General features: G+C 51.3%; 1 protein-coding gene across 3 annotated transcripts in view; it reads right to left on the bottom strand.

Moving 5' to 3' along the window:
• Positions 1-13,597, bottom strand: part of WDFY4 (WDFY family member 4) — a 300,371-nt gene that overhangs the window by 14,427 nt on the left and 272,347 nt on the right. For 2 of the 3 annotated variants that reach the window (XM_057298884.2, XM_057298885.2), the window contains exons 52-57: positions 13,375-13,528; positions 10,844-10,935; positions 6,603-6,815; positions 4,110-4,257; positions 1,330-1,514; positions 289-447 (exon numbers count right to left, since the gene is read on the bottom strand). In XM_057298884.2, the coding sequence (XP_057154867.1) occupies positions 289-447; positions 1,330-1,514; positions 4,110-4,257; positions 6,603-6,815; positions 10,844-10,935; positions 13,375-13,528 (951 nt within the window). The remainder of the gene's footprint in view (positions 1-288; positions 448-1,329; positions 1,515-4,109; positions 4,258-6,602; positions 6,816-10,843; positions 10,936-13,374; positions 13,529-13,597) is intronic. The other variant, XM_034930476.3, reaches the window with a different exon arrangement.

The raw sequence follows: 13,597 nt of genomic DNA, 5'->3' as shown, positions 1-13,597 counted from the left end.
GGCATCTCTCGCTAAGGTGTGGGCCTCTGTGGAGGCACCTGCCCTGTGTACCTGTCAAATGCACCATGGGAATAAAATGATACTCCTGAATGACACTGAGCTGTGGGCCACCCTCTGCACCTCACTTCGCTCATTCCCAGCTTCTGAGGGTGGCAGGGCCCTCAGTGAGCAGAGTTAGGGTGTGTTCCGGCACCACACCTGCCCAGGTGCCATGCCAGGCAGAGTTTTTGTCCCTACGTGAAGTACTGTCCCCACCTGAGGACCGCACCTGCACGAGCTGGACCATACCTGCCGGAGGCGCAAGCCCCTCGGGCGGCCTTTGGTCATGCTGAGCTCCCACACACACACCACAGTGCTGGTCCCAGAGGTGACAATTGTTGTTGGGGACGGGCACACGGCGCACAGACAGCGGCCCCAGGCAGCCAGGTTCTCGAATGTCATCAGGACCTGTAGGAGATAAGGGGGATGAGCGCTGCTGTGGAGACAGCAGGGACAGGAGCCCAGGATAGAGTCACGGGCGTATGTGGGCCAGTCTGAGTGCCTTGGGAACTGGGGACATGCCATGTGTTCAGGAGCCAGTCCTTGGTGACAAAATCCAGACCATCCTGGGACCCCACGCAGGAGCTCCTCCTCCAGCAGGTGGGAAGAAACAAGTGAGGGATGCTGAGAAGACCCCATGAGCACCAGCACGGGGTGGCTTAGCTTGGGGGTCAGGAGGGAGGACATGTGGGGCTGAGTTCCATGCCTGCCTCAAGAAGTTGGTGGGGCAAGGCTAGGGAGGGGCTGGGGAGAGCTTGGGGGATAGGGAATTCATTGTAAGTGATGGGATTAGGGGAGGGGAGCTGGAGTAGGAATGGGGCCTGAGGAGGAGGGCAGGGGCCACATCAAGAAGGCAGAGGTGACTGCATGGCCTACACGGGGGCTGGGAGGACCAGTAGGGAAACAGCTTGCTCCTGCCAGCCCCCAAATGCTCAGCATGTGTCCTTTGAGTTTAAATCATGATTGGAACCAGAGGACCCCCCAGGACTTCCTTCCTACACTTAGTGCCAGTGTGGGTGGGCTTAATGTGGCCATGTGTCCAGTTAGCCTCTGCTCTGGAGGTGACAGTATACACTGCCAACTTGCAAGCCTTGGAAGGAGGGTTTGAGGCCCGGCCCAAGGAGGGCCTTTGCATGGTCACTGAGTCCTTTCCCGCCCAGGCTGGCAGCACACCTTGTAGGGAAAGTGAGCGAGGTTGCTTTGGACTCGCTTATCTCTGGGCCATCTCTGCCTCCAGCTGGAGGAAGGCTGAGGTCCTGAGGCTGCCCCTGCTCCCTGCAGCCCACTCACCTTGTCGGAGCCGTAGCTCCCCAAGCAGCAGCTGAAGTCATCAAAGCCCCAGCTGAAGGTCCTGTTCCAGAGAGGAGGCAGCAGCACTTTGTTCCTCTCTACAGCCAGAATGGTCTTCTCAGTAGGGACAATGTGGCCAATGGCCCCTTTGGGAGACTCTGAGCCTAGAGAAAAGAGGTACATATCTACACCCCAGTTAGTATGGTGAAATTATGCATGGAAGAACAGCACCCACTACAGCTGGGCCCCCAGGCAGGAGTGACAGACAGACACACTGGACTTGAACTTATGCATGGAAGGACAGCATCCACTGCAGCTGGGTCCTGGGCAGGAGTGACAGGCAGACACACTGGACTTGAACTTATGCATGGAAGGACAGCATCCACTGCAGCTGGGTCCTGGGCAGGAGTGACAGGCAGACACACTGGACTTGAACTTATGCACAGAAGGACAGCACCCACTGCAGCTGGGCCCCCAGGCAGGAGTGACAGGCAGACACACTGGACTTGAACTTATGCATGGAAGGACAGCACCCACTGCAGCTGGGCCCTGGGCAGGAGTGACAGGCAGACACACTGGACTTGAACTTATGCACAGAAGGACAGCACCCACTGTAGCCGGGCCCCAGGGCAGGAGTCACAGGGAGGCACAATTCCCATCCTCCCTCAGCTCCACTCTGGGAGCCACCCCCAGCCCCAGCTGGAATATTGCTCACAGCTCGGGATTTGGAGCTGCCCAGACCTCATTCCAAGTCTGGTTATGCTGGTGAAGTCATTCCATCTCTTCAGACCCCAGCCTCTTCCCATGGAGTAGAGAAAACCATGCCCCTTTCAATGTGTGTCCCCTGGCACAGAGCCTGGTGCAGCTTGTTGACTCAAAACACTGAGGCCAGCCTAGTTTCTAAGACTGTGCACACCATACCCACCACGGAGGGGCCTTTCCTTCCTCCTGGTGGGGGCCACTCCATTCCTTGCCCTGTGCTGGGTGAAGTGGGAGAACCACCCTCTTCCTGACCCTACCACCCAGGAGGAAGAGAGGGAGCAGGATTCAGGAAAGGCTCCAGGATAAGACTGTAAGATGTCTCTCCCCGTAGGGAAGGGACTGTGGCATCAATGGCCCTTACCCTCTGGGGCTGGTCAGATCAAAGGGAGAGAGTAAAGCCAGGCCCCTAAAGCAAGGCCCAGTGTGTGTGCTCGGACTGGCACCAGCATCTGCCAGGACTCCTGTCTCAGCGCTGGCTTGTTGCCTGCCTGTGTGACAGACATCACTTCATGGCACTGTCACAAGCCTGAGGGCAGGGCCATTGTCTTCCATACCTTACACATGAAGAAACTGAGCCTCAGGAAGGATCCCCAGGACCCGTGGCTGGTAAGATCTGCATCAGTCTCCTGGAGCCCACACGGGAGATTTGAGCTCCCTTGTTACTGTTGATGTGGTTTGCACCTCATGTCCCTCTCCGTGAGGGCAGGGGCTGTGCCTGACTGCCCAGGGACTTCAATGCAGCAGCGGATCCCCAGTCCTGGGGCAAATGGAGGCATGGTCCCCAGAGCCAAGAGCAGTAGCACCTTATCTACCAGGGTGGGGTGTGCCAATGACACTGTTCTTGGACTTCACGGATAAAAAAGGACACCACTAAAACCCTTGAAAACTTAACTTCATACTCCTTGGGACCTGCATGTTGTTCAATGTAGTGGGATTTCCCCAAGGCAGTGCATGTCCTCAGATGACACTGGCACCCGACTTCATACATACATGGCCTTAGGAACCCAGCCTCACCCTCTCTTCTGCTTCCATCTGGGCGATCCTCCCTCCTGGGCTGGGTGGGACCACCCCCACCCCAGTGGACTCCTGCTTCTATAGAGCCTCTCTGAGCCTTGGTGGCAGCCAAGGAAGCCACTGAATTATGGTCAGAAGAGATGGACTAATAATCACCACTATGTGCTGGGCACCGAAGGTGGCCCATCTCATTGCGCTCTTGCTGACTGGCCTTGTTGAGGAGCCCCTGGTCCCTGGAAGAACTGTTTCTCAGTAATAGGGCCAGAGTGACCCTCTTCCCTCCCTAGATCACATGGCTCCCTTCACTGGCTCAACCTATTTCTCATATTTTTCATCTTTTCCTCACCAACTCTCTGCAGGCTCATTTATCTAAGCATCAATACAAATCTGTAATAGCATCCATTCAACGCTATTCCAATCCCCGTGGGAACATGGAGGTTCAATGGCTTGCCCAAGGTCACACAGTCAGGAAGCAGTAGGACTGGAATTCACTCCTGGGCCATCTACCCCAGAGCACATGTTCTTAGCTACTGGCTGCCTGCTAAGAGTGCTTAGCTTAGTCCTCCTGCCCTGCTTAGGAGGACCAGTGGCCAAAGCACAGAGGCTGTAATCCTTCCTTGGGAAACTTGGGACTCTCCACTGGTCTCTTGAGGAGAGAAGGTATGTGTGTGTACATGTGTGTGTGCATGTATAAAAGAGAGGAAGAGGAAGAGAGATGTGTGTGTGTGCCTGAAAGAGGTGTGTGTGTGTGTATGTGTGTGAGAGAGACAGACAGAAAGACAGAGAGACATGGGTCTTCAGAAGTTAGGGTCTAACAGAGGAGCTCCTAGACACTTCTGAGAGATGACACCCCCTAGAATCTGGCTGTGACTGGAGATGCAGCCATTCAAAGTCAGTCCCCAATACTTTGCCCAGATATGTGGCACTGGACCTCCAGAGGAACCCAGCCACTGAAGGGACAACCCTGGGACAGGACACCAAACAATGCATGGCCAGGGAATCACCTTTGACCGTGACCTGGGAGGGCCTCAGCGACTGCAGGCTGTAGAAAAAGGGCTGTGGGTGGCCAGGCAGGCTCACGGGGGTGGAGACATCCTTTCCAGGCAGAGGCTTCCCTGCTGCAGTCCTGGCTGGGTGAGGTTTGGTAAAGAGCTAGAGAGACAGAGAACAGACACACATGAGGGGAGAGATGCCCAGAGGAGGGGTCGTCCCTGTGCACACTGTAGCTGCACCCCGTCTCTGGGGGTTGCCACAGCTCGGCTTGTTCCTGACAGAGCTGAACATGAACAGAACCTCTGGTCCAGCCCTCAGACGCTGCAGGTGAGGGGCCTGGGGCTCACAGAGGGACAGCTACTTTTTCAAGGTCATAAAGGCAGCCCTTATGCCTGCCAAATCTCTCCTTTCCCAAGCTGCTTGGGAGAAGACTGGCCTCATTGAAGAGCCCCTGGTCCCCGGAAGAACTGTCTCTCAATCATGAGGCTGGAGTGACCCTCTTTGTTCCCTAGATAACGTGGCTCCCTTTATTGGCTCAACCTATTTCTCATAGTTTTCATCCTTCCCTCACCAACTCTCTGCAGGCTCATTAAGCATCAGCACAAGTCTTCAACAGCATCCATTCAAATATTCCAAAGAACACAGGCAAATCCCATTAGTGGCCTATTTCTTATTTTTCTCCAATCTCTGCCATCAGATTGTACCTAATGCCAAATTTTCTGCAAAACCAAGCCAAGCCCTGAGCATGAGCCATGCTGCCTGGTTGAGTCCTTGCTGCTGGACCAGGGCGTGCAGCTGTGGCCAGATCCAGCTCTCTACCTAGCAGTCTCTCCCAGACTGCAGCCCTGCTGGGCTGCTCTTTCCAGCCAGCAGCACATTCCTGCAAGTCATCCACCAGGCGTACGCTGGAGGGAGAAGATGTGGAAGCTGGTCCGGGCTGTGGACATGGGCAGAGTTGGGGCTCCAGTTCGATGGGCAGCTGGGGTGGGCATGGGTGGTCTCAGAGAAACCTCAGCTCAGTTATAGTTCTGGATCAAATGGTAACTTATTTAGAAAAACTGGGTGGGCGATCAATGCAAACAGAAATCAAAATGATGAGTTTTCAATGAGTGTTTAATAATGAGCACTCTTCTTTGCTCAAGGTGACCAGGAGTAGCAGACACAGCCCCTGTCAGGAGCAGCATGGAGTCTGAGTGTTGCAATCTTGTCTTCAGACTGGGACACTTGGGGATTCTCATTCTGATGGCTACTTTAGAAATACTTGTCAAAGCACCTATGACACATTGTTGAGTAGTCAGAATCTGAAGTTGTATGTACTCCATGACTACACTGACGGGAAAAGATCTGTGCTGTGGACAAGGGCTATGAGTACATGAGGCAGGACATGGCTGGATGGTGGTGGCTACTACTTTGAATTATTTTGTTGCTTTGTATTATTTTATATTTTTTAAATTCAAGAAATGAAACCATTAGGCTAACAGGCTTCTTTCCTGAAATTCTTTCCTTCCTACAAAGCCTCCCAGCAAACCCACACTGGATGTGCCATCCAATCTCCAAGTCACCCTCATACCTTCCTCACATTCCCTTTACCTGGGAGCTGAGCAAACCTCAGCATGTCATGTGAGACCAGAGAGAAAGATGTTAGTTTAGCACTAACTACAGAAGGAGCCCCTCCCCACCCCGAGTCCTCATGGTTGCATGTGGGGAAGGCTGGAACAAAACACCTCCACACACAACCACAGTTCAAGGATCAACAGGGCCAGAATCAATTAAATAAGCACCTAACTTGTGCTTTCATCAGTATGTCAACAGGGGAATGCACAACCTCATATTGCTAAGTGACTATCTTGACAGGAGACAGAGCCAGCAGAGTAGAAGGCCCAGGTGAGACTTCGCAATTTCACCAGAGGCCTGGCAGGTAGAAGGCAGATGCTCTCACACTGGTGACAACATGGTGCAAGCTTTAGACCTACTCAGATAGGACCAGAGCTCTACCTCTGTTGACTGCTGTTAGTGTAATTCTAGGCAAGGTATTTATTTAGCTTCTCTGAGCCTCAGTTTACTGGTCCATAAAAGAATACTCTCTATATCCAGAGCTCACCAGAGATTTCAATGATATAATCACACTAATAGCTAACATTTGTTAAGTGCTGGTCATATTTCAGGCACTTTCAAACACTTGATATGTCTTAAGTCATTGGATACAACAAACCTGTAGGGTAGATACGAACACAAGTAATTAGTTACCACATATCTATTGTAGGGTCTAAAATCAGATCAGTCACAGATAAACACAACTTTCACTAGTTTCACTAATGATGTCATCATATGCATCAACATCAGGTGGTAACTGAGGGTTAAGCCTGATATTGAAAGCACAGGAAGATGATGGGGGACCATTTCACCTCTTCAGCCATCTCCTTCACTTTCACCCCAGGAGAGAATGTCCTCACACTGCACACACTCTTTTGAGAAAGCAAGGCAAATGACAAGGCATGCTGTACCTGTTTGGGCACCTGTCCAAAGTTGCTGACAAACCCCAGGATGGTGCTTTTGATGAGGGGGTCAGTGATGCTGCTGAGGTCCATTCTGTCACCGTAGAAGTAGGGGTGGAAGATATTAACAGCGTCCACTGCGGCTGGCCCCTGCTGCTTGTACCCGAAAATAAGGTCTATCCAATGGTGGAGGTTGGCACTGACAAAGTCACTTTCCAGGGCCTGGAACAAAAACCCAAAGAGCATTAAAACCCAGGCCACTCATGGACTTATGCACTCACTGCACAGATTGGAAGGGGCACATGCTTCAGGGTGCTGGCCCTGCACAGAGGAGATAATTGATGGGCCCCTGGGCTTGATGAGCACAAAGAGGCAGGATGAGCCAGCCACTCGAGGGCCACCCTAGTCCTGTCTCCAGCCAGCAGCAAATCAGATCTGACTGTTTTCACCACCCCAGCTCAACCATGTCATAAAACAACCATGGTGTCCACAGTATCTATGAGGTGCAGGCCTGAGAAAGACATCTAAATGAAAGAGACAAGGCTGAAAATAAAGTCTTGGGGTCTTGCTGAGATGTGACATATGAAACAAGGAGAGCTGGTTCTGACCAGAGAGTGTCAGGAGGCGGAGGCTAAGTGCAGTGATCAGGAGACCGTGCTCTCGAGCACAGTGGGTGTGGGTGCTGCCGTGTACACATTCCTTAACATCACTGTTCCTTGGTTTCTTCATCTGTAAAATGAACAATTGTACCCTCTTAGCAGGTTCATGTAAGAATTAAGTTGTGTCCACGGCTGACACACAGGGAGCTCCAGGAGTTAGGTGATTTCACTAAGCACATACGATGCCAGGCACTGGCTGTTTCACAGGTGTTGTTTCCTCCCATGAACACCGCCTTTTGGTGGCAGGTATAATTAACCCACTTCTAGGGCAGGCTCATGTGTGGTTTTTGATCCTAACACTCCAGCCCCCAGTTTTCGTTCCTCAGAACCTCACAGGGGGCATCCAATCTCACTGAGCAGATCTCACTTCACTCAGTTACTGGGGAATTCTGGACATGGGTGTGGGCATCTTCTAAATCATCCCTGGCACAAAAATGATAGAACCTACTTCTGAGGTGCAGTTTAGCCCCCAGGAATGTGAACTTCCTTCACTGGGGCAGCTGTGTCTAGCTAGGGGCATGCAGCAGGCAAAGAGTTTCTCACCCACGCACTCACAGACCTGAGGAACATTCTGTCCATGCTCAGGCTCACTGTCTCCAGATGGGAGGACAGGAGACATTCTCAGCTCAAACATGGAGCCTGGATCCGAGTTTACAACCTTTAAGTGAGAAGTAAACCTCATCCCGTTCAGGACCACAGCTCCCACCGGAAGTCAGCAACATCTGCCCCTCATAAAAGGTGTCATCCAAAGAATTTAGCATAAGAGCCAAGCATGCTGGATCTTTCATGCATACAGCCCAGATGGGTGGCACTGGCTCAGAATGGGGGACCCAGGTTGGCAATAATTCTCATCAGGTGTCACACATGAGCAAGAGGAAGTATGGCCCAGTGTCTCGATATCACAATCTATCTGAGAGGTGGCACCTGTTTCTACTGAATAGAACCTAGCTTCAGGGCTAGATCCCCAGAGCCTCAAAATGTTCATTTGGGATTGTCTGGGCTCCCCTTGTTGGTCCTCTGGGAGGACAAGCTGCCCTACACACCTGGATCTGAAGAAGCCAGGTCACCTGTGCTAAACTGGCTTTTCTGAGGTCTATGATTAAAGTGGCTTTGGAGCCAAGAAGGCCACATTTGAGTCATGTCATACGAGGGGTAATGAAAGGTATGGCTCTCCCAAGCCTACCACCTGGCTTGGGGCATACCTCATGAACTTCTGGAGATGTTTGCATGAAGGCATTTGTTGGTGGTTGCCACAGAACCACTAAAGGCATACCCAGGTGAGGGCAGATCATAGGCCAGGACAGCTGACCCTTCTGCTGGCCCTTCTTCCTACCTCTTGCTAGCCAACACATATCCCACGTCCTCAAGCTCTTCCCAAACATTCCTCCACCTCCTTTCCTTAGATGAAGCCTGGCTTTCCCTAGGGCCACCAGCTCTCCTTCAGCAAGTTCAAGTGGTGGCCACTTGCTGGACATAACCCATATGTCTGGGGCCAGGACGTTGGGCTGGTGTCTCCTCAGTCCTTATCGCCACCTCCAGAGTATTGGTCCTCTGTCCTCTTGTAAAAAAAAATCACAAAAGATCTGCTTCTCTGTGCTGCATGAGATCTAGCTGTACTCACTCCTCATCCTCACTGCTGTCTTCCAACAACTTCTCTCTGTTCTCCTCATTCATCAAAGATGGTGATTCCTGGCCATACCTTCCCTTCTTCTCCAAGATCTGCCATCATCCTCAGTGACTGTGATCTCTGGCCTCTCGGTTCCTTAAGCTCCACATCTCCAAAGACTTTTGCCTTCATTCCACCTAAAGTCACCATTCCCATGGCCACACCTTAACCCATGTCAGTATCCATAACTGCCTCATCTTCTAAAGCACTCATTCAAACACCCACTTGGCAAAAGTCACATCCTCCTCACCTTTCTGGGTGTTTACATGCTTCCTAAGGCTCTTCTTCTACCTTGTCACAACCTCAGGTCCCCTTGTCCCTTTTCTTCTTTGCATTATATCAGCACCCACCTGTTTTTGGCTACATCTTTATCCAGCTTAGATGTAATGGTCCATCATTCCAGCAACACTCTGGTCAATTGAATCATGTGTACCTCTGTCTTTTATCAGACTATGGCTGCTGCTGCCTGCGGTTACATTAATCTCTGGCCCAAGTACTCAAGACAGTGGGCTCTGAGAGGGATGACTCCTATCACTGAGTTTCCAGAGGCAAGAATAAAACAAGAAGAACTTTCTCTTTGCAGAAAAGGACAGGAAAAGGCATAGGTTTGTTGCCACTAGTCAGACCTGCCTCAGGTTATTTTTACTTTTTAGGTGTAATTTACATACAATGAAACTTGCCCTTTTGAAATGCCCAGTTCAAAGTGTTTTTATAAATTCATTCAGCCATGTAACCATCACCACAGTCAAGACATAGAACATTTCCCTCGGCTCAAAAAGTACCCCCGTGTGTTCCTTTGTGGTCACTCTCCTACTTCAGATCTTAGGAACCACTAATTTGTTTTCTGTCCCTATAGTTTGCCTCTAAATGTCACATTTCATGCCTGTATATAAAAATCACATGATATGTAGCCCTGGGTTATGGCTTCTTTCATGTAGGATAATGCATTAAAACTCATCCATGTTGTTCTGTGTAAACTGATTCAGTAAATCTGCTCCTTTTTACTGCTGAGTAGCATTCCATTGTGTGTGTGTGGACATATCATTTGTTTATCTGTTCACCAGCTGATGGACATTTGAGTTTTGTTTTTGACTAGTTTGAATAAACCTGGTGAAGATTCATGCACAAGTTTTTGTGTGGACATGCTTTCAATTTTCTGGAGTAAATATCTACAAGGGAAAATGCTGGGTAATATGGCAAATGCACCTGCAAATTTGTAAAAAAAATTACCAAGCTTTTGTACAAAGTGGTTGTACCGTTTTGCTTTTCCCACCATTGATGTCTCATGCATTCCAGTTGCTCCACATTTTCATCAACTATTGGTTTCACTGGTCTTTTAAATTTAAGCCACTCCGGTGGGTATGTCATAGCATCTCATCTCATGGTAATTTTAATTTATTTCTCCCTGGTGACCAATGATGTTGAACGTCTTTCATGTGCTTAAACTAACCCAGAAATTTGATTCAGCATGTGTCCCTAATGACCTCTGGTCTCTACCCATGTCCAGTTTTTTGGGTAATAAGCCAATTTCTCCCCAGTCCTGGAAAATTTTTGGCCAGTGGGAGTCCCTGGGAGGCTCCAAACCCTATCTGAACTATGCTGAGCAGTCAGGCCCAGGGAGTGGATGTTCTTGTAGGGCTGGCTGAGGACACTGACCTGCCCTCCAGGGCACTAAGCTCACTTCCTCCAGTGAAACCCTCACCAAGCTGGCACCCAGGCAGGGTCTACTGGAGCTCTTGAAACAGCCCAGAGCCCAAGCCTTTCCTTGCCAACCTAAGGTATAGACCCCATCCCTTCCCTGGGTTTTCCAGACATAAGCCTCACAGTGCTGGTCATTGGCCCTCCACTTGGACAGAAAGCCTCGGTGGAACTTGAGGGGATGTTCAGGTCCCCAGCAGGATACCAGGGGTCCTGGCCTGACTCACCTTTCTGTGCAGGCTGATGAATTTCCGAGGGTCCCCATCAGCCCAGGGAGGGAGCTGCACGTCTCCTAGCACAGTCCCGTCCTGCATGCAGCCTGCATGGGATGAGAAGCAGCAGAGATTTGGGTAACTCAAACCAGGCTAGGAACTGGGGGATGTAAAATACACATTGCCCAGGATTGCTGATTTTGTGTAGGTCTGAACGTGAGTTATGTTCTCTGCAGACCATACTGCTTTCAACCTTCTCTGCCTGGAATGACCCCTCAGCATGGCTTCTAGGCCTTTGCCTCCTCCAGGAGGCCCTCCTTGCTTCCCAGGCAGTGCTAGTGCTTGCTTTGCAAGTCATCTGAAATGATTTCAGTGTCATCAGTGTGGTATATCTTCCTCTCCACTGTACTGTGCCTTTCTTCTGGGTGCTTTTTACACAGCATTAAACAATCAGGAGATACAGTGATAGTGGTGCAAGCTGGCAAATTCTAAGCACCTCACTCCACGCCAGGAGCTAGGCTAGGCCCTGGCCACACATCACCTCACTGAATCTTCATTCTAACTTGATAATTTATGCATTTTCTCTCCGTTTTTAAGGCGAGGACAGCAAGGTTTTTAGACAGAGATTCCCCAGACAGTAGAATGAGGAGGCTGGACTCAACCCAAGTCTCCCTCCTCCCCATTAGCTGCCCAACCTTGCACAAGCCACTTCACTTCTTTGAGATTCATTTTCCACCTGTAAAATTTAAGGTGATGACAGGAATTATCTCATAGGGCTGGCATAATGATTAAAGGAGAAAATACACATCACATGCTTAGAACGACGTCAGGCATATGATGGCTACTCCATAAATGTGAGCTACAGTCTTGCCTGACCTCCCCAGAGCCTGCAAGAAGCAGCTGGAATAAAAGCTCCCCTGCTCTCTCTTGGCTACTGAGCTGCCTGGCCTGGCCCTTCTCATCACTCATCTCAGCTCACCTGCCACCTCCTCAACAGGTCCTTCCTGAGGACCAGAGAAACTCAGGTCTTGCTGAGTCATCCTCAAACCATTTTCCTACCTATTTTCCTCATAGGACTTCTCAGCATCCAACAGTGTTTCACTTACAGTATAGAAATTGTCTATATTTTCTCTTCCATTTTTCCTATCCTCACACAGAATGTAAACATCTTCAGGACATGCCATACCAGGAGACCCAACTAAATCCCCAGTGCCTAAAAAAAAAGGTCCCTATATACAGTAGGTGCTCAATAACCACTTGTTCTCCTGACTTTTCTGAGGACATTTGCTCTCTTGGCCTCCATTGCTGGTAGGAGCCATCATTTCTGCAGCTGAGCCCATCATGCCTCCTGCAGAAGAGTCTGGCTTCATTTCCAAGACAGAGTGGGTACTCTGGTCAGTGCTCTAACCCCAGGCTGGCCAGCCGCCTCCTCCTGGCTGCCACCCTCCCTGAGTGACTCCTGCTGTGGGACTCCTCACGCTTTGGGGGATCCATCCTTTGAATTTGTTCACTTCTCACCCCTGACGCATGTGAGGTGTCTAACGATTTGAACACCACCAAGGTCCCCAGGTTCCATAGGTCAGACTCACGGGGCCTGGCTCACTGTCTGGCCTTCTCCTCAGGGATGTGGGCTGCATATCTAGGGCTGAAAACCCCTGCACAAGGTTTTGCAGGGACTAATCTCCTCTGCTGTACCCCCTACCGGGGCTGCATCTGGCCTGGCTCAGGTGCATGCCCTTATGTGCTGTCCGGAGGCAGAAGGAGAACACTGAGGAGGGGGGGCTCTAGAGCCCGAGGTATGCATTGGTGATGGCTCATGCGTGTTCTCTGCAGAAGATGATTCCCAGCCAGGCCGGTGACCTGCCCAGGCTGTGACCACGCATCTGCTCTGCAAATTGCCCTGACTCAGCCTTGCAACTGTTTGCAGTGGAGGCTCCGAGACGTACAAACAGTCCCCAGGGGAGCTACCCACCGTGGTCTCCTAGATTGTTTGTTCCACCTCTATAGCAGCAAGAAGCCCTGCTGCATCATAGGCTGGGGCCTGCAGTTCAGGAAGGAGCTGCCATAAGTGCCCGTCCAGCTGCCCTGGGATCCCACCCAGCAGTCTACCCCAGGACACCCAGCATCTCTGGGTCCTGCCCTTGGAGTTCACATGAACCCATTTGTGGGACATGGAGGAAATGGGACTGGTCAGGGGCAGGAGCTTGCCCAAAGTCTTGAGGCAGAAAGGCAGTGCCAGGCCTGGGCTACACAGAAGAGCCCCTGGTCTCAGCCACTGCCTCATTGCCAACTGAGACCTGGGACCCTCGGAGGAAAAGTCGCAGGTCGGGTGGTGGCTCAGCACTGTCCTGGCAGCCTGGGGCCAGCGCACTTCCTCAGCAACCACCTTTCCTTCTGGGCACTGCTGCCCAGTGGAGACCTCACCCGAAGTTGAGGTCCTGGGGAGGGCCTAGCAAAGGTCCAGATGATGTTGGTCATCACCCAGGGGCTGTGGGAAAGAGCACCCTGCAACGCCACTCACCCGGCCTCACCAGGCCTCCACTTACCGAACTCTACCCCGTTGCAGTTGGTTAAGAACTCAGGCAGGTAGAAGAACTCTGGGGTCAGCTCCCTGACGTCACTCATGTTCTCTCTGGAGGCCGACTCCCACGTGCTCTTCACACTGTGGAACATTCTGTCTGCCACGTCGAAGCTTCCGCCCTGGGGGAAATGGAGCCAACATGACCAGCCGCTCTCACTGGCACCCTCCTGCTGGCCAGGCACCGTCCA

This window comes from Pan paniscus, chromosome 8, assembly GCF_029289425.2.
Source record: "Pan paniscus chromosome 8, NHGRI_mPanPan1-v2.0_pri, whole genome shotgun sequence".
In the NCBI taxonomy this organism is placed as follows: Eukaryota; Metazoa; Chordata; class Mammalia; order Primates; family Hominidae; genus Pan; species Pan paniscus.
The sequence above is the reverse complement of the archived record's forward strand: the minus strand, read 5'-3'. Positions and strand labels throughout refer to the sequence as shown.